The sequence below is a fragment of the Paroedura picta genome, chromosome 12, assembly GCF_049243985.1.
Source record: "Paroedura picta isolate Pp20150507F chromosome 12, Ppicta_v3.0, whole genome shotgun sequence".
In the NCBI taxonomy this organism is placed as follows: domain Eukaryota; kingdom Metazoa; phylum Chordata; class Lepidosauria; order Squamata; family Gekkonidae; genus Paroedura; species Paroedura picta.
Window position 1 is genome coordinate 30,664,800 of NC_135380.1, and position 18,939 is coordinate 30,683,738.

Consider the following 18,939-nt stretch of genomic DNA (forward strand, 5'->3'; position numbering starts at 1 on the left):
CTGCCAACACAGTCGCGTAACTGCAGCCGTTTTATTATGAACAAGGGAGATGGACCAAAGAACAATTTGTCCGTGTCCCAAACCCGGCTTGCCTGGGAGAGTTTTCAAAGGGCCCTGAACCATCCCAGTACCTGGGCCCCGTAGTCTTTCTTCGCAACTTCACGTAACAGGGCAGCACAGAGTCTGATACCAGAAAAGAAGAGCCTCTGACGACACCAAACACAGACGAACGCCACACTGTACCCACAGAGGACGGGAGGCCATTGCAGGCAACCATAACTCAAAAGGAGGAGCTGAGGCCTGGAAAGATGCTCAGTTGCAGCTCTTGGGCAGACGGTAGACACCACCAGAGTAGATGAGTTGCTGATCTCGGACCTTCTTCTGAAGGAAACCCTGAAGCTCTTGGATGTCTATCTCTGTCACCATGGGGCCTGTCATCACAAAGATCTTGAGCATGCTGTGGATGCGTTCCAGGGACAGACTCTCCAGGTTGGTCAGCATTGCCTGGATGTATGTCCAGAAAAGCTGCAGGGTATATCAAAGGAGATATAATAAATATAGACAGTTATAGGAGAGCTGTGCAGTGCACCAATTATCCTCTCTCAGCTGGAAGCTTAGCCCCATTTATCAAACATACAATTTCCCTAAAAGCATGCATTCTGCATATACTGAGATACAACTATTAGACCAGTACTGGCTCAAATTAAACCTTGATTTTGGAAAAAAGAGACACCACATTCCGTTCCAAAAGCATGCTCTGGAAAAAGACCAGAAGCCATACTTAAAAAAAACAACAAAAAACTAGCCAGAAAACCCTGAACAATTACATTCGGAATATGCTGCCCACAATAAATCAGATATAAAGCAAGACATTAATATCTGAGGCTTTGCAGAATATATTCAAACAGAAGAATCTAGTTTTACTTGGCATGCAACGAGACGGCATATTTGGCATGTAACTGGAGGGCACAGACTGCATGCCAACTGAGCTCCAGAACCTGCCTGAAAATGATTCAAGGGAGAAACTATCCCCCACCCCACATAACTACAGCTCTGAGTGCACAAGAGCAGCACCTGCAACTCCTCCTCCTTCTGGTCAGCTTGCGAGGCCATGGCCGAATCGCCTTCTTCATCACTGTCAATCAGCACCACTTTCTCTGCCCGGTCCTTCTGCTCCTCCTCAATTACAGTAAATGTGCCTGGAGGCTCCTCCCGCAACACGCCTTGCTGCAGCCACAGGGTCATCTTGCGCCGGAGGGATGTCACAGGAACCTTCAGCACCTCACTCAGCTCATCCAGAGTCCATGTGCCTGAAAAGGGTTCAAGGCCAAAAGTGATCAAGAAACATAGTCAGCACAAGGAATGTGTTTGTGGTGGTGGTGGTTGTGGGGCGATCAGGACAAGGCACAACTAATCAGTGGTGAGGCACAAGCTTACAAGTTGGGGAAAATCCTCTAGCTGAGACCCTGGAGAGCAACTGCTAGTCAGGCTGGCTGTAGAATAAAGGATCAGGCAGACCAGATGATCTGCTTCTGCAGAAAGCAAGGACTTACAAACAAGGCACACGACGTTTCACACTTTTAGAATTTCCTCTAAGTTTCGATAATCTGCTCTCTGGAACACAACCCTCTCCCATTCAAAGCCCTTTCCTAAATCACTCATCAGTGCTGGTTTGGCAATAGCTGCCACCACAGCCCAAGAATTTTTGCAGGGTGACTGAAAATAATCTATGGCGGTCATTTTGTGGCTGGCTACACATCCTGTGGCAGCTGCTTTGTGGCTGTGCGTATCACGCTGTGTCAGACTTCCAAAGATGCCCCCAGACTCAAAAAAGGACTGGAGACCCTGGCACTAGAGTCTCTTCCATGTCGTCCTACAGGCTACCAGCAAACCCATGGCTGTGCAACAACAGCTGGAATCACTTTCTCCCAGCAGAGGGCAGTGGCATACAGCGGTTGTACAGAAGTGGACTCACTCTTGCTTTGGAAGTGCAAGATGATCGCTGCATGCACGGGTGAGACGGAGAGGGAAAGGGTGCGGTCTGCCAACTCCACATCCAGTTTCACCAAGCCTAGGTGGTGCTTCCAGTTCAGTGTCCGCATGGCCTAAGAATAAGCAGGCAAAAGGGGATAGTCAGGGACCTGCCCCTCACTCGGCATCAACAGAAGAAGGGCAGGGAACAAGGAAAGGCAAGAGTGAGTGCAGCCCCCTTCCCAGAGCTGCCACAGTCATCAGTTCCCTAGTCCTTCTTGCTACCATCTTGAGCAATACAAGATTTCTGTGTGGGCAAGCAATTGCCATTGAGAAATATGATGCTGGGAAATTGAGGGCTGGTAGCTGCTGCAAGCAGCAGACGAAGATGTAGACAATGTAAAGGGAGGAAAATCCACTTGAAAATCAACAACTTTAATATGCCCTGCAGGCTACTACATCATCCAGTCTTCCTTTCCAAGAGCTCAGGGCAGCATACACAATCCTCCCCATATCCTGCTCAACATTATTTCCATAAGCTTGAGAAAATAAGTTAGATTGAGAATGGGCAAGTGGGACCAAGATCATCCAGCAAGCTTCAAAGCTGAGCAGAGGATATGAACCTGGATCTCCCCAGTCACTCTAACAGCCACATTGGCCTTGCTCCTGTCAATATACCATCTATTAAAGAACAGGGGTCTAATGCAAAGCAAGGACAGCTAGGTCTCCACCGGATCCTCAAGGCTACAAGGCAAAAGCCCCAAATCAACATTTCATAGAGAGTGCCAAGCCTGAATATTCAATTAAAAACTTCTGCCCAACCCCTGACCATTTGCAGAGGCTAACAACTGTGAGCCTCCTTGATGGATGCCTCTCCAAGGCTGACCTTCAGTTTCTCATATTTCTTGGAGTAGGCCTCCATGGCCTCCTTGATTTGTTCAGGCAGCTCCAGCTTCTCTTCCTTCAGTGGTGGCCAGAACTCACTGGACAAGATAACGGCAACAAGACTAAATGGGGGCCTCTCTTCTTCTGGGAGTTTCTGTTCCTCATCACGAATATTAGTGTTAATGCGGCGAGAGTCTGCCATGTCCTAAGCAGGGAGAAAGAGAGAACCAGATAATAACTAGTATGGGACACTTCGAACCAGCCAGCTGTGTTTCATCTTGGAACTATAGTCCTACTGCCTTCTGTAAGACCCACTATGCACGGGGGTTTTAGCGCACATTCGGGGTGGAATGGCAGCGACTAAAATCACCGATAACGCACGGTGCCGGCTGCAACCGGCCACAGCTTCGGTGCATGCCGCCGAAAAAGCCGCGTTCGCGAAACGCGGAAGAAAGCGCAGCTTCCAGGTGACCGGGGTGCAACCAAAAGTGGCGCCAGGATCGCCGCGTGCATAATCGGTTACTCTGGGTTTTGCCGCCGTCGCGCCCCGCCCTGTGCATAACCGGTGTGTGTCGCGTCTTCCCCCTCCGCGTTTTCCATGTGATCCGAAATCGCTGTTTCGGCGGCCGTGCATAATGGGCCAATAAGAGAAACCAGATGTACCTTTCACTACATGACAAGCACCTGCCCTAGGATGAGCCACACAACATCAATTTATTTATCCTCTTGCTTTTAATCAGATTGTTGAGACCCTGACCATTCACAATTAAAGGTTTTAGCTTAAAAGCCTCAGTCAAAATAAAAAAAGATTTCTTAAATCTGCAGCATCCTTATGTGTACAACTTTGGTTCAGCTTCTGTGTTGTACATTCAGCTCTTTTCTTCTATGTCTAAATTATGGACACTCATAAGCAGACTAAACAATAACCTGATGAACACAAGAACATTAAAAAGAAAACTTATTTAACTCCAAGTGGGTGGTGAACATCCCAGTTTCCAGAGAGAATGATTCTCTCTGGTCAAGACTTTTGAGCCTGGATTAAAGTCAGGGCTAACTTGAAACTTGGCTAACAAGTCTTTTTTTTTGGGGGGGGGGTCTGAATGTGTCTTTTACTCCATCCTGTTATGATGTAGATTAATGATGGTTTTATCAACTTACTTTTAACATGACTTCACAGTAATGCATCTGGGCTTCCCCAAAACGCAGCTTCAGCAGTTCTACATTCCGGATTTCCCTAAGGAAGAGAAGCAAAGGAAGGAGAGGCCAAGATATGAGCATGTGAGGAACCAGAGGTGACAGAAAACAAACACAGAAGCAGCAGCCAAGAGGGGCTGAAGATATTTTTGTCATTCTAGGCAGGCACAATGTACCACCTGCTGCAGGTAAGACTGGAGCTCCAGCAATGCTGCAGGATACAGGCAGGTGGCATAGGTCTGGAAGGCACTGACTGGTATACCCTCCCACATACTACTGGCAACCAAGAGAAAGATAGGCTTTGGAGCCACTGAAATTAGAGAGCCTCAAATGATTGCTTAGGTCTGAGAGCACCTGTGGGAAAAGCAGTCATCATCATTGGGGTGAAGAAAATCCGATGCTTTGCACCAGCAAACTAAGGGTTGGAGGCCCATTAGGCAGATTCTTTATTACTACCACTTCAAGCAGGACCTATGGCCATGGTCAGGAACTGAAATGCCTCTCCCCTTTCTCCTCCAAATGTAGGCGCAGTAGCGCTTTAAGACATGGTGAGAACAAACTGAAATCATTCTTCACACAATGCATAACAAGTAGCAAGAGCTCCAGCTTACATTACTTTAAAAGGGGATGGACTATGGAGGAGATCTATTAGCCAGAATGTCGCTCAGAGACAGCACACTTCTGAACACCAGTGGCAAGGAGGGAAGAAATTGGATGTTGCTTTAATTCTCTGCTTGTGAGTTTCCTGAAGACACCTGGCTAGCCAGTAAGGAAACACGATGCTGGATGTGACAGACCTTTGGTTTGAACCTGCAAGCAGAGTCCTATATTGTTATGACTGGTTGTTAGCCATGACAGCTGTTGAGACTTGACATTCAAATGCAGTATACCTCTGAGTACAAAACACTGCAGAAAAATGGGAGGGTGGCCTTGCCCATCAGCATTTGCTCATGAGAAATAGAAATCGGGCCCACAAAGATCTTTAGTCTGATCCAACAGTAACGCTCTTGTATTCCTATGTTGACTCTTAGGAATTTGCTGGCTGGGTCCCTGGCCTTAAAACCCTCTCACTCCATGCAGTTTTTGTCACAACTTCTAGGGCCAAGGAAGAACAGAGACTTGCAACTCAGGTAGCAGGGCCAGCCCTCACCTCTCTGCACTGTAGTTGAATTGGTGTAGCAGCCGATCAGCCAGAAGTGTGCGATACTCGTTGATGAACAGGTCCTTGCTGCCATAGATGCTCACAAGCAGACTGATGATATCTGAGGAGCGGCGCTTCAAACTCGATTTCCCTGGCAGGACAGGGAGATAATGACCAACCAAAGAAAGGCCAGAAAACAAAGTGATAGAAACCATCAAATTCCTGGGAAAGTCAACTTCTTGTTCTGCTGAGAAAAACTAAACATTCAGCAAGCTGTTATGAAAATCTGTTGTGTTCCATACACCACCCCTGGCTGACATGGGAAGCAAGCAAGATGTCTGCAGAACATTAAACCCAAGACCACTAACAGTTGGGCTAGCTCATATGTTTTAAAATTTAATCTGTCTCAAAATTCAGCGTTTTAAAGAGATATTTTAATAAAGCAATTATGATACTTTTGATTAAGTTCCTTAAAAGTTACTAGTTCTTAAGCCTGTGAAGATTAGTCTATCACATAAATATATATCTCGAATGCAGTATTATATTGCGCTTCCTTGAAGGAATTTAGGACAGGGTACATGGCTCCCCTTTCCCTATCTTCACGAGGACTAGAACTTCAGCGCAAATAGAGATTTCCCAAGATTTGATAAACATTCATTACAATATCTAAGATGATGAACTGTGGCCCAGACAGCCAATTGAATATTTGTTGAAGAATGGAATATATACCAACAAGGCTGTTGTGATGTTTGCCATTTGTTACAAACCCTTTGCAGGGAGAGACACTTGTCAGAAGCCAGTCCAACAAACATATCTGAAAAATATAATCTACCTTCTGGAAATAAATTCAGTAGTCTGGCTAACAAACAAATATTCTTGATTGGCAATTTATCTTGGATGAAAAATCTCTTTGAAAAATTTCTCAGCAATTAGTACGATTTTGCTTTAAAATCAGAGTCCAGACTCTGATTTTATTGTGCTACTTCAGACCAACACGGCTACTCATTTGAATAACTCCTGCTTTGTATTTGGAAAGAAAAACTGTGTGTTTGAGAGCCAAACTACAAGAGGGGCAGGAGTTAGTACTCCTGTCACATTTACTAACCTGGGTCAGCATCAACAGGGTCAGGCACCCAGTCTTCTGGCTGAGAGACGTCATCATCGCTCTCTTGGCCATTCTCCAGTGTCACTGGATCAGCTTTGGAGAGCTCATTTGCCAAGTCACCAGATCCTTCGGCATCACCTGTTAGACCAGCCACAATCTGCCGCACTGTATCTTCCCTGGTTCTGTCAAGAGGAGGCAACCTGCTTGAAATCCAAGGGCTATGGTACAAACTTATACAGGTGTTTTTCCATAACTATGCCAACATCTACTTGCACCATCCCTCACAAGAATTGTGACAATTATAGTTTGGTAAATGAGTTGTGAATCTCTAACAATTCTCAGCATTCTCCAAGAGCTAGAGTTCCCAACATTCCTTGAGGGGAAAGCAAGCCTATGCTTTAAACGACTCCTGCTCACCTCAAGTACTTCCTGATGGGCTCACAGGCCACCTCCAAGATGACCATGGAAGGGTCCAGCTCTCGCAGGGCTTTGATAGCTGAGATGTAGAGGGTGATGATATCTGATGTGTTCACCCCTAAAACAAACATGTAAAGAGATGTAGAAACTATAGGTCACCCCCTCCCCCCCCCCAAAAAAAAGAAAAGGTCAAGAAGCTCACCAACTGCTCTTTGGATTGGTGTAGCCCTATATATCCCACCCCACTCCCCCCCAAAAATATTGTAAAGGGGAGACCTGGTCCCTTCTGCCCCAGAAGGCAGGAAGAAAGCCTTGCACAGCTCACATCAGGCTTCATCCAGTGGATTAAATTCAGTATGTGAGGTTGACCACAGTAATTTCCATTTTACAAAATGGGCAATTGTAGCTAGGGGGCAAAGATTTGCCCAATGCACAGTTCACAGCAGAGATGGACTCTGAAGCTCCATCTCCCAGACCCATGACTAACGTTTTATTCAGTGCTATCCTGCTGACTCTTGTCTGCCATCTTAATTAACTACTACCAAGGAAGAGGAGAACAGAACTGGTCTCAGATTAGGGCAAGAGGCAACCGAAAAAAAAGAATGCAAGTCACTAACCTATATTTAGTAGCCTCACTTGCTGTGCTATATCCTTGTTTTCTCATGTATAAACATAAGAAAAACCGTGTGTGATTGGCAGTCCAGAATTCTGTTTTCAGCTGCAGCCAGGCAGATGTTTCTGGGCATGAAGCCAACTGCCCTCCCCTGTTGCTTGTCCCCAGAATCTGGTATTCAGATTCTTTGAGCAAAGAAGATCCATTTAGCTGTTGCGAGACCTATCCTCCATGAATATATCTGATTTAAATCCTTTTAAGCCTGTGGCTAGCAACATATCCTGTGCAAATTTCATAAATTAACTAACTCCCTTGTTTCTGCCCAGACACAACAGGCCATGAGTTTCAGTGGTTGATGAGTTACAGCATACGAAGAAAAGGAAGAAAGCAACAGTAGGTTTGGAAAGCACATGAAGTTGCAAGTTTGATGAAGCCAAGCAGGTCTGGCTCCATTTAGTACCAGGGCAGGATGCCCACTGAAAACATTATGTCTTCAACTTTGATAAGTTCCATGAAGAAGGAAAGGCAAATTAGAAGCATCAAACACCTCTGTATACATCTTCCAGGTGAATTATATATTATATATATATAGTCTCTATCATAACCCTCCCCCCGAGACTATGACCGTGAGAGAGATGCAGGATTAAAAATACCCACCAGGATGAAGAAGCCGCATTTCTAAGGCACTCTTCAGAGAGCTCAGAAGTTGCTGTCGCTGATTGGTCCGTTCTAGACAGTACTTCAGATCATCCACTGCTGGCTTTGATTCTGGAAAATCTACAGGCCAAGAAACACATGGGAAGGGAAAAACTATGCATTCATGACATATGCCAGAATGGCAAGATAATTATTTATTGTCAAGATAAAATTAAAATGAACATTTATATAATGCATTCCATGTCTACATTTATATAATGCATTCCAAGACACCAACTGTTTAAGTAGTATTTTCATGCATTATCTCTGTGTCAAAGATGGAGGCTCAAATAAGGGCTTAAATCTTAACTGGGCAAAATGTAACTTGATGAATTACCATTTCCAAGTCTTAGTCTCTATGATGCAGATTTAGGTGGGTAGCCATATTGGTCTAAAGCTGCAGAATACAGCTGGAGTCCAGTGGCGCCTCTAAGGCCAACAAAACTGTATTCAAAATATAAGCATTCGTGTACATGCACATGAAAGCTAATACCTTGGATAACTCTGAAAAGTACCACTGGACTCAAACTTTGTTTCTCTATGATACCCTAATTGACAATATGAGTTGATTCTAAAGTGTATCCCACAAAGTAAGGACGACTTGGTGGGTGGGTTTTGCTTCTGCCTAGAGCAGGGGTAGTCAAACTGCGGCCCCCCAGATGTCCATGGACTACAATTCCCATTCGCTGGCAGGGGCTCATGGACATCTGGAGGGCTGCAGTTTGACTACAGAAAATGTTGAGGTATTCTCTACCACTCATTTGATGCAGGAAGGTGGCCAGACCTGCTGGACCTCATGTAGAATAACCCCTAAACGTGCACAACACTCTCCTGCAGCTTCACATAGCAAGGGGACCATGACAGTTTCTTTTAAGATGGAGGTCTTTCCCAACACTTGCTGAGATTGCTTACTTACAGATGTGGAGTGTGGAACCTGAGGTCTTCTGCTCAAAAACAGCTGCCTTATCACTGAGACACCAAGTCCAACTTCAGTAGTTGAGCTGAGGCTGCCTACAGGCCATTATGCCACTAGCAATCTTCTCATTAAGCAACCCCTGACAAAACTAGTCTTGCATAGGAACTGAAGTTTCAGGCACAAAACCCCACTCTGCAGCAGAGCTCAGTAGATGACATTGGGACACTCTCTCAGTGTAACCTACTTCACAGAGTTGATGCAATATAAAATGGGGGAAGGAACAACCAAGTCCATCACACTAAATTTCTTGAAAGAAGGGAAGATGAAAACTGGAGGCAGGCAAAGCTTCTAAAAATCCTATTGTGGCTACCAAGAGAACAATTTTAAAGATACTGAAGTTCACCCTTAGTTTGGTTTCCTGGCTGGAGCCATTTGCCCTGTGGACACCTGTCCTCTGCTTGTGGAGCTCTGTAATAGTCTGTGACACCCTGTGCAGCTATAGAGGTAGATCTGGACCAATTCAGGATTGATAGGCCCCATTTATATAGGCTGAAGTGAACCTTTAAACTGTCATCCAAACTTTTGTGCAAAGGGGGAGGAAGAAGAAAGAACTTGCAAGGCTAGAACATGCATGCTGTTACCTCGGATGATGCCAAACAGTTCTTCAATGCGCATGCTAGCATATAGGCGGTAGAAGAATCTCTGGACATGGCAGCGCCAGCGCTTCAGGGTGCTGTTGGCTTCAGGGTTGGGGTGGGTGGCTGCCCCTCCTTGTAGAAACACCTTGCTAAGCCAGCCAATCACCTTCTCAATCCACTGTATGACAACACAGAAGGGAGAATAATCATTAGCCTTTACATGGCTTCCAAGATGCAAAGCCATTTACCAATTTCTGTCTCATCCACAGAGAAAAATCTATTTTATGTTCTTATGAGACAGAATGAGTTGCTTACAGCTACCCAGTGAACTTAGAACTTGAAGCTTCCATGCCAAAGTAGCAAAAGATACTATTTATCCTTTCCTGGAACAGTCCAGCTGAAGACAAACAACACGGCCTTATACTGATTCTGACCACTGGTCAATCAAAGTCAGCACTGTCTACTCAGACTGGAAACAGCTCTCTTCTAGCTCGAGTTAAGGTCTGCAAAGAATTCTTCCAAGGAGACACCTGGACAACCAGGAAGGTAGAGAAAGGACTCAACTTCCTCTCTCAAAACTTTTGCTGCTCCGCAGCCTAGAGGTGATCCTTATTAACCACACATGACAGTATGCTTTCAAACTACTCACAATTTGCCTGTAGTATGAACCAGAGAGATGAGTTCAAATCTCTATGTGGTGAAACACAGACTCTCACTTCCGCATTAATAGTTTTGCAGCCTCATGGGTGCCAAAAGGTAAGAATGGGATGAGCCTTAAAAATAGGAACCAATTTAGGAGAAATTTAGAGGGACTGACTACTAAGGTAATTGTTCCCAGAGTTTTGCTTTAAGCTAGTAGTTTTCAAGCTTCATTACAGGGAATCCAGAGGTTCTAGAAAGCTTAACTGGTATTTCCTCAACAAGGACTAGCTTTCTCCTGAAACAAGCAGTCACAGGGGAGCGCTAAGTCCATGGCAAGATCAGTTTATGGTAACCGATGATGAAGCAATGGTCTCCTTCCTTAAGAACTGGACACGGAGGGTTGCTGTGGGGGAGGAGTTATCTGACCCCTTAGTGCTTCCATGTAGATTACTACAAGGGGCGATACTTTCCCCCACACTTTTCAACATCTACATGCACCCTCTGGCCCAGCTCGTCCGGGCTTTCGGGCTGGGGTGTCACCAATATGTGGTTGATGATCTGTCTCCTGATGGATAGATGGACTCCCCCCTGGAAACATTTGCCAGTTGTTTGGAAGCAATGGCTGGGTGGCTCAGCCAGAGTCTCCTGAATCTCAGCCCCTCCAAGACGGAAGTCCTGTGGCTGGGCAGAAGGGGACAGGATCAGGAAGCACGCCTCCCCTGCCTGGACGGAGTACAACTTACACCTGTGCCAACAGCCAGGAATTTGGGGGTGATCTTTGATGCTTTCCTGACTATGGAGGCTCAGATCACAAAGGCAGCCCAAATGGCATTTTTCCATCTATGCCAAGCAAGGCTACTAGTGCCCTACCTGTCCTAAGAACACCTGGCCAGTGATCCATGCAACGGTCACTTCCAGACTAGACTTCTGTAACTCACTCTATGCAGGCCTTCCCTTGTCTCTGACCCGGAAATTGCAGGTGGTATAAAATGCAGCTGCTAGGGTCCTCACTAGGTCATCTTGGAGGGCCCATGTTCAGCCTATGCTTCAGCAACTGCACTGGTTGCCAGTTAGTTTCCAGATATATATGCAGTCTGAGTCCTGGCTATCTGAGGGACCACTTATTTCCTTATGCTCCCCGCAGGGCTCTTTGCTCTGCAGGTATGAACCTGATGGTTGTCCCAGGTCCCCGGGAAGTGCACCTGGCCTCGACCAGAACCAGGGCCTTTTCGGTCCTGGCCCCGACCTGGAAGAATGAGCTTCTGGAAGAGCTGAGGGCCCTGTTGGAGCTTTCTGGGTTTTGCAGGGCCTGCAAGGCGGAGCTCTTCCACCAGGCGTTCGGTTGAGGCAGTAAGATTGGGTCCCTCCCCTTTGTATTTCTTGTACCATCTGTATCTGTATTTCCCTCCAGGCCAAACATCCCCTGTGATCATCTAGTCGTGCGACAGCAACTGCCAAACAGAAGGGTTGAGGGTTTCCATGGGGAAGTGGACTATGTATTGCTGTTGCCATTGATCATATTGGGATTTTTATGCTGTTCTTATCTTTTTAATGTAAACCGCCATGAGCTGGCTGAGCTGAGAGTGGTGGTCTAGAAATATGATTATAAATTAATTAACAATCGGAACAGCATCCCATGAGAACCTACCTTGAGCTCCATAATGCCATCTCAAGTCTATGCAAAAGGTTTTAAGGCCACCAGATGAGGTACCATATTTCAATGGAACACCAATTTGTCAAGGATCAAGCCTGGGGATTTTTGAATTAATGTACAAAGCTGTCAGACCTAGTTTTGAATACAAACACGTGCACACAAGGCTGTCTTATATCTAGTCATAACATCAATTCACATAACTTGGTTATCACCTACTCCAACTCACAGAAACTTTCCAACGTCACAACACTTTTTATAAAAGATATTTCTGCACACAGACAGTAGAAGACATTTTAACTGCCAATACGAGGAAGTCAACCTGGGGCTTGCTGTATACCAAAGTCATGCTCTGCTACTAGCTCCCAAAAACCTGCTCACCTCTTGGAATTCATTCAGAAATGAGCGTTCATATTCCCCCCGGCATCTCCACTCCATCCGCTCCTCGATCATTCTGTGCAGGATGTTGGTGACAGCATCAGCGCTCACTCGCTCCAGCAGGTTGAGCCTGTGACTGAATGGACAAGTGATTATTTCTCAGGAATCAGTACAAAAATACTTCCCCTCAATCATCTCAGGAGGGGTATTTAAAACAAAAACAAAAATATTTGAACAAATCTAGTTCACTTCAATGAGCATCTTGTTTTATTACCATTTAGCAGTGTGTCCCCATTAAAAATGATTTCTCTGTTCTGCCAAGGACCTTGGAGAATTGTGATGATTAGTTATGGATGCACTTAGCAGGTAGGCATGAGGGGGGGGTGTGAAATCACACTCATGTCCCTATATCTGTGGCTCAAAATAAATCTCAGAGCCCAAAGGCTTCTTCCTCTGATCCTTCAAGACCCCTTCCAATCTACTTGGCGTAAAACCACCAAGACCAAGCTTCCTAGCCTGGGCTTCTCCTCAGATGATCTACTCAGACTGGGTGAAGATCAGGCAAAGCGAGTTATCAGGCAAAAAATACAAGATGACGGAAGTCAAATGGACTTCACAAATGCTCCAGCTTCTCTCTCATCACCATCCATGAAATACATATTAAAGCTTGCTGCCTACCTCTCATCAGTTGACATCAACAAATACAGAAGAGTACTCACTTTAGCAAAATGTTCAGCCATGCCCACAGCACTTCTGGAAGGCAGGTATAAAAGAACACCAGTCTCAGAGAGACTGTGCACCTATCCACTAATGGAGATGGAATCTATGGAACACATCTTTCGTTGCTCATAACAAGCTTATCCGCCCCCTTTTGGAAGTGAGGTTACACCATATGAACAGATTGAACCAAAGAGGTTCTCATGGGTGACAAGCCTCAAGTCTCAATACAGACAGCAAAATTTTGTGCCTTCGTGATTCAAATCCACCGGAAGGAAACCAAACAACTTTAGCTTTTTTGGTTTTTTTACAATGACTAATTTTATTCTCTACACCCCCAAACATCTTTTAAAATTTCAATATTTTACTATGTCTAATTTTTATATCCTGATCTGTGACCATATAAGTAAACAAATAAATAATGCAGGCCTACCTTACATGGCAATTTTAAAATGAGTAAGATATGGCAATGGAATTGCTCTGTATATTCTCTACAAAAATGTCAAATATTATCATTCCCATCCTGCAACAGGACAGGGAAGAAGCTAAAAGGGCATAGTTTGCCCCTTACTGTTCACAACTGAGGTGATGTGTCAATTTAATTCATTTATTCCCCATCCCTCTCCCCAATAGGAACCCAAAGCAGTTCACATCATTCTCCTCTCCTCAATTTTATCCTCACAACAATTCTGTGAGGTGGGTTAGAATTATAAGTGTGTGACTGGCCTAAGGTCACCCATTGAGCTTCCATGACATGTCTGGGGATTTGAACCTAGGTCTCACTCAAATCAGCCCGACACTCTTAACCACCACACCACGCTAGATCTCACAGAAATATGTCCCTAATTTCTGTGTTCTGTGCACACAAGTAGTTCACAACTAACGACAAGAGCCTTCACAGTTATGTTTCATGTCCATCTTCAGACCCTAAAAAGTGCTTACAGAATGTCATTGAGTTGCTGAAATTGTTCCATGGCCATTGGGCACCAACACTGGGACTTCTTACAGTTGCAGCCTGCACACTGCAGGCCCCCTCCTCCAGGGTCACCCTCCTCCACTTCACTCTCTTGCTCATTGTCACTCGTGCTGTTCTCTCCTTCATTCGCCTTGTCTTCACTTCTCTTCCATTGCCTCATATAGATCTTGAAACTGCGGCTGTAAAACTGTTGGATCATCTCCTGGAAGTTTTTTGTGGTGGAGAAGAAGAGGATGGCTTTAAACATAGTGTAGACTTTCTCCTGCAGCCCCTGGGATCCAGTTCCAAGCAGCAAACCTGCTTTGGTCCATTTCTCCAGAAGGTCCATGCTGTGCAGGTAAGGATCCAGGCGGCGTTTCAGCAGACAAAAGGCATCCAGGAGCAGGAGAGAGCACTGAGGCTCTTCAGCTGTGTTTTCATACTGTGCAATACAGTTCCAGAACTCTGGAGCAATGTTTGCCTGAAGGTCAGTCTGTAGAACTTCTAAAAACCATTCCTCCACAATGGAGTGTAAATCATACCGCTGCAATACCTCTATGGCAACCTGCAAGTCACAATCCGTTGGTGGCCCTGCCACGCTCGATCGAGGTGCTGCCTAAAAAGCAAGACACCATGTAATATATAAAAGAGACTTAGATAAGGTAGATTAACAAGTTGTGTGCCACTCTCAGGCTGCCAAACAGAAGACTACTTCACTTCATGTTTAACTAAAGATAACCACGGCATATGCTCTGAGATCAGGCTACACCTCGGCACGCCAGACAGCAAATGACACCCAAAGCAGTTCTTGCCTATAGGCAACATGGCAAAGACTCCCACCACAAAGGACAGAATCTAAAACACCAATGCTGGGGAGCAACTTGCTAGCAAGTTATTTAATTTTGACATTGTAAATCTTTTAGCCTTGGGATCTCATTTGTGCTCCTTCAGCACCACTAGCCCAACTGCTGCCGGTTTTACTCACCATCAACCAGACAAGGTCCTGGGCTAATTTGCATCACACACAGAGCCTCCCTTTCTATTCCACCTTCTTAACAATTTGGATCCAATGACCCCCACCACCGCTCGGATTACCTCTTCTCCTGGATCAATAGACATCACCCCATCAGAGGTACTCAAGAAGTGAAAGCAAATCTCCCTCATCTTCCAAGCTACCCCCGCCCCCGTTATCCTGGCAAAAGACGCTCCCCGTTCATTCTAGCAAAATCCCCTTTGCCCCTCTACCCACTTGAGCCACCGCCTTTCTTTTTTGCTCCTGGATCCCACTTATACGTCCCCTTAGCTTGGCCCTCCCCGAACTTGCCCCTTTTCCATACGTTAACTGCAGCCCCCAAGCCCGCTTTCCCCATTTGTGTCCCGTGCTCCGCCTACCAGACCGAGGGCAGCGGGCGGTACCAGGCCGGTGCTAAGCGTGTGCCAGGCGGCCGAGAGCTCCATGACTGGCTCCCAGAGCAGGCCAGGCCAGGCCAGGCTCGCGTCGGGGACCGTTGAAGGAGGAGCAAAGGGGGAGGAGGAACGGAGCGGAAGGAAGGGAGGAAAGGCCGGGCGAGCGGGAAGGAGGGAGACGGACAGCAGCCCCCGGCGCGGCCCGGAGCTCGGCGATGACCCAGCAAGGGGCGGCCCTGCAGAGCTACAATAACGAGCTGGTCAAATGTGAGGAGGGGGGAACCGACAGGCTCGGAGGGAAGACTAGGCCGCGGGTTACCATGGCGACGACGGCATCTCTGGGCCGGGGAGAAGGAAGTTCGGTCGCTTCGGGGTATCAGGAGGGGGAAGTGTTTTTGGGGGGTGGGGACTGCAGGATCACGTCGTCAGGATAAAAGAGGCCCATGTGCTGGGACATTGGGTCAGAGTCCCTGAGACGCCAGTATAGAGCGGCGTGGCTGGGAGTAGCACAATAAGCACAGTCCAGTAGCACCTTTAAGACCAACAAAGATTTATTAAGGGTGTGAGCTTTCTAGGACTGTTTATGCACTGGAGGTTTCATGCAAGGCTGCAGACTGGAGTTTTAGTCGTGGCAGGTTGCTCCACCTCTTCCTGCACCCACATGGGGGAGTATTTGGCCCAGTGCATCTCATTCGCCCCCAATCTGTGCTCCTGCATGGGAGGTGGGGCAGTGAAATTCTCAGTGCATAAACGGTCTAGTGTAAGCACTCTTCGTTAGACCATTAACTCCTTACATGACAGGGGTCATGACAGCAAATGAAAGCCACTAGTAGTGGGTTGGTTCCCCCATTTTTATGTACTTTATAATCTGCCTTTTTCACTGAAACTCAAGGTGGACTTTACTGTGTAAGTCAAACACAACAGGATTGAGCATTCATGCGAGCTGAAATGTACTTTAGCTAGCCAATGTTTTTTGGGTTTAGATCTGTAAAAGAAAATACTAGTAATTGCAGACCATATAGGGGCAAAGATGTGGCTGGAAGTGTTGCTCTGCTGAGCAAAGGTGTATTTTTATGAAGCACTCAGTTCTTCCCATAAAACATCTCTTCATTCTCAGGTATTGAAGATCTCTGCATAAAAAGGGATGAACTGAACAAACAAATACGGCTAGAGGAAGAGGAGAAGGTTAAGCTGCAGAATGAAATTCGCCTTTTGACAGAGAAGCTGGCCCGTATTAATGAGAACCTGGCCCGTAAGATGGCTTCTCGAAATGAGTTTGATAAAACCATTGCTGAGACTGAGGCTGCTTATATGAAGGTATTGGTTGTGAAACTCCTATAACCTGGTTTGCTTTTCTTCAAGGTAACTGGGTGAAAGTTGCAGTAGTGGAAAATGCTATCCAATCAGAGCTGATATATGGCAAACTTATAAGGTTTTCAAGACAAAATGTTCAGAAGTTGTTTGCCATTTCCTCCCTCTGCATAACAGCCTTGGACCTTGGTGGTTTCCCATCCAAATACTAACTAGGATTGACCCTGCTTAGCTACTGAAATCTGCCTAGATTGAGCCAACCTGTGTGATCCAGATCAGAGTAGCAGAAGCTGTATCCTTATATTAAGTGCAAGATTCTTGCCAGATACCAAGAATATCCTTATACTGCTCTCCTCTTTACAGAAACTTGATTTCAGTTGCTGCCATATGTTCTATGATGCATGGCACTTTGAAGGCCCCATCTCCCTGGTGAAACATACCGTTAAGCTAATTTTATTGGGGGGGGGAATCCTCTGTTACAATCTGCAGAATTCTGCAGATAACCTCCATAGCCATGGAAAATTGTTAAAGCACTGCCATGATGGTTTCAAGTAGGGTTGGGCCCTTTAGTGTCTGAAGTGGCCGTTCGTGCCCAAAGCAGCATCATGGGGGGGGGGGAGGCACCTGCCGACATGTGCGCCTCCCCCCTGCACCATGGTGCTGGCTGCTTCAGGCGCGAACGGCCATTTTGGACGCTGAAGTGCCCAACCCCTAGTTTCAAGTTGTGCTTGGTTCTTCCATCTTTGCTAGGGAACAAGGCTAGGAAAAGGAAAGTACCAGGGCCCATAGCAGTCTCCTTCAGTGCAAAGCAAATACTGACACTTCTGGAACCAGCTACTTTTTCTTCTTTGCCACTTTGGCTTCCATTTTATATATGCTGAAGAACGGTTGGTGTTTCAGCTTCTAATAGTGTCTAGGCTTCTTATAAGCATTTTCTTTTTCACTTTCTCTCAGAACCCACCCAACTGAACCCCCAAAACTTTCCCCCTACATAGATCAGATTATTTTTAAGCATCTGAATTGTAGAACTTGAATGTGGTTATATTTTTGTGCTATGATGTGAAGTACTGCAGCAATCCCGATATTTTTTACGCTTCAGGAGGGGGAGATGGTTTATTGAATAAACCTGCTCCTGCTTTGGGTACTTTAAAAACCATTTTGCACCTCATGTTCTAAAGTGGAATAAATACAGGAGTGTCCTAACTTTATTTTTATTTTTTCTTCCTGCGTTGCAGATCTTGGAAAGTTCACAGACACTATTAAATGTCCTGAAAAAGGAAGCGGGGAATCTCACCAAAGCTACAGATATAAAAAGCACTGTGACTAAAGAAAGCTGAACATTTGCTTGATTTTTTCTAAAAATGTCTAAGAAGGAGCTCCCAGCTCATGGGAGGCTTTGCAGATACTGGTTGTGTTAAAACTATGTCTAATAAATTGTATAGTTTTCTTAAAGCTCACTTGCTTTTATTCAAATTAACAATCTGCTGAACAATAACAAACTCTTAGTGCATGATAGGTTGTATAAGATACAAGGGATGCATGAAGGGAACAGTGCAAACACCACAGTTCATGCTGATGAAGTCAAAGTTGCCTGTTATTAAATGGGAGATTCAGAGCTCTTACATATAGCTTCCTATTCTAACCTGTCCCCTCTGCTTAGCATAAGATTTACTATTAGTGTTATAGGAAATTAAGTACTGGAGCTGTCTGATTTGTATAAGATAAGCTGAAATGATTGCAATGTTGAAGGCTGCAGCAGGCAGGTCTTAAAGATGGGTTGTGGCAATGGTAAGTGGTTTTTCCTAGAGTCTAAGGCTGTGATATTCATTTGCAGTGTTCCCAGGATACTGTATTACTCAAATGCAAGACTATGTATTTTTCCAGGTATGCCATTCAAAAAAGAAGGTCATTTTGCATTCATATACAAGTTAGTTATATATAGTTTTATTACTGGACATAACCCCTCTAAGCACTTCTTAAATCCAAGGTTGTCCTTGTTTTGAGTAAATGAGGAGAAAGAAAGTGGAACTTCTGAATGTGATGAGCAGAAAAAGTGGCTTTGTGCATAAAGTGTCATCAAGTCATCCATGTAGGTGTTTCAAAGCAAGCAGTAGTTTGCCATTGCCTACTTCTGCATAGTGATCCTGGAATTCCTTGCTGGTCTCTCTTCCAAATATTAACAAGGGCTGATCCTGCTTAGCTTCCAAGATCTGATAAACCCAGACTAGCTTGGGCCATCTGAATTATGACTGATTTTTTAAAGGCAAGAGTCATTCAGATGCTGGCCTCTGCATCATGACTC

General features: G+C 45.5%; 2 protein-coding genes across 3 annotated transcripts; one reads left to right on the forward strand and one right to left on the reverse strand.

The window, feature by feature from the left end:
* Positions 1-17: 17 nt before the first annotated feature.
* Positions 18-15,435, reverse strand: ANAPC2 (anaphase promoting complex subunit 2). Of its 2 annotated transcripts, none has more exons than XM_077306298.1 (13): positions 15,312-15,435; positions 13,907-14,535; positions 12,251-12,383; positions 9,580-9,754; positions 7,984-8,103; positions 6,714-6,831; positions 6,297-6,478; positions 5,201-5,342; positions 4,015-4,090; positions 2,858-3,061; positions 1,976-2,105; positions 1,075-1,310; positions 18-525 (listed from the first exon to the last, which is right to left on the reverse strand). In XM_077306298.1, the coding sequence occupies exons 1-13, from the start codon at positions 15,375-15,377 to the stop codon at positions 313-315; spliced, it is 2,424 nt and encodes an 807-aa protein (XP_077162413.1). In that variant the 5' UTR covers positions 15,378-15,435; the 3' UTR covers positions 18-312. The 2 variants fall into 2 exon arrangements, with proteins under 2 accessions (XP_077162413.1, XP_077162415.1); XM_077306300.1 differs by lacking the exon at positions 15,312-15,435 and adding an exon at positions 14,905-15,005.
* SSNA1 (SS nuclear autoantigen 1) lies at positions 15,361-18,089 on the forward strand. The gene is made up of 3 exons (XM_077306316.1): positions 15,361-15,593; positions 16,444-16,643; positions 17,873-18,089. Exons 1-3 carry the CDS (start codon positions 15,542-15,544, stop codon positions 17,972-17,974), a joined length of 354 nt encoding a protein of 117 aa, XP_077162431.1. The 5' UTR covers positions 15,361-15,541; the 3' UTR covers positions 17,975-18,089.
* Positions 18,090-18,939: the final 850 nt, after the last annotated feature.

Coding starts and splice junctions, on each gene's coding strand:
- ANAPC2 (XM_077306298.1), bottom strand. CDS start 15,377: ATGGAGCTCTCGGCCGCCTGGCACACGCTTAGCACCGGCCTGGTACCG. Junction 6,832..7,983: donor AATGCGGCTTCTTCATCCTG/GTGGGTATTTTT, acceptor TGTTTGTTTTAG/GGGTGAACACATCAGATATC. Junction 5,343..6,296: donor CCCTGTTGATGCTGACCCAG/GTTAGTAAATGT, acceptor CTGTCCTGCCAG/GGAAATCGAGTTTGAAGCGC.
- SSNA1 (XM_077306316.1), top strand. CDS start 15,542: ATGACCCAGCAAGGGGCGGCCCTGCAGAGCTACAATAACGAGCTGGTC. Junction 15,594..16,443: donor CAATAACGAGCTGGTCAAAT/GTGAGGAGGGGG, acceptor CTTCATTCTCAG/GTATTGAAGATCTCTGCATA. Junction 16,644..17,872: donor CTGAGGCTGCTTATATGAAG/GTATTGGTTGTG, acceptor CCTGCGTTGCAG/ATCTTGGAAAGTTCACAGAC.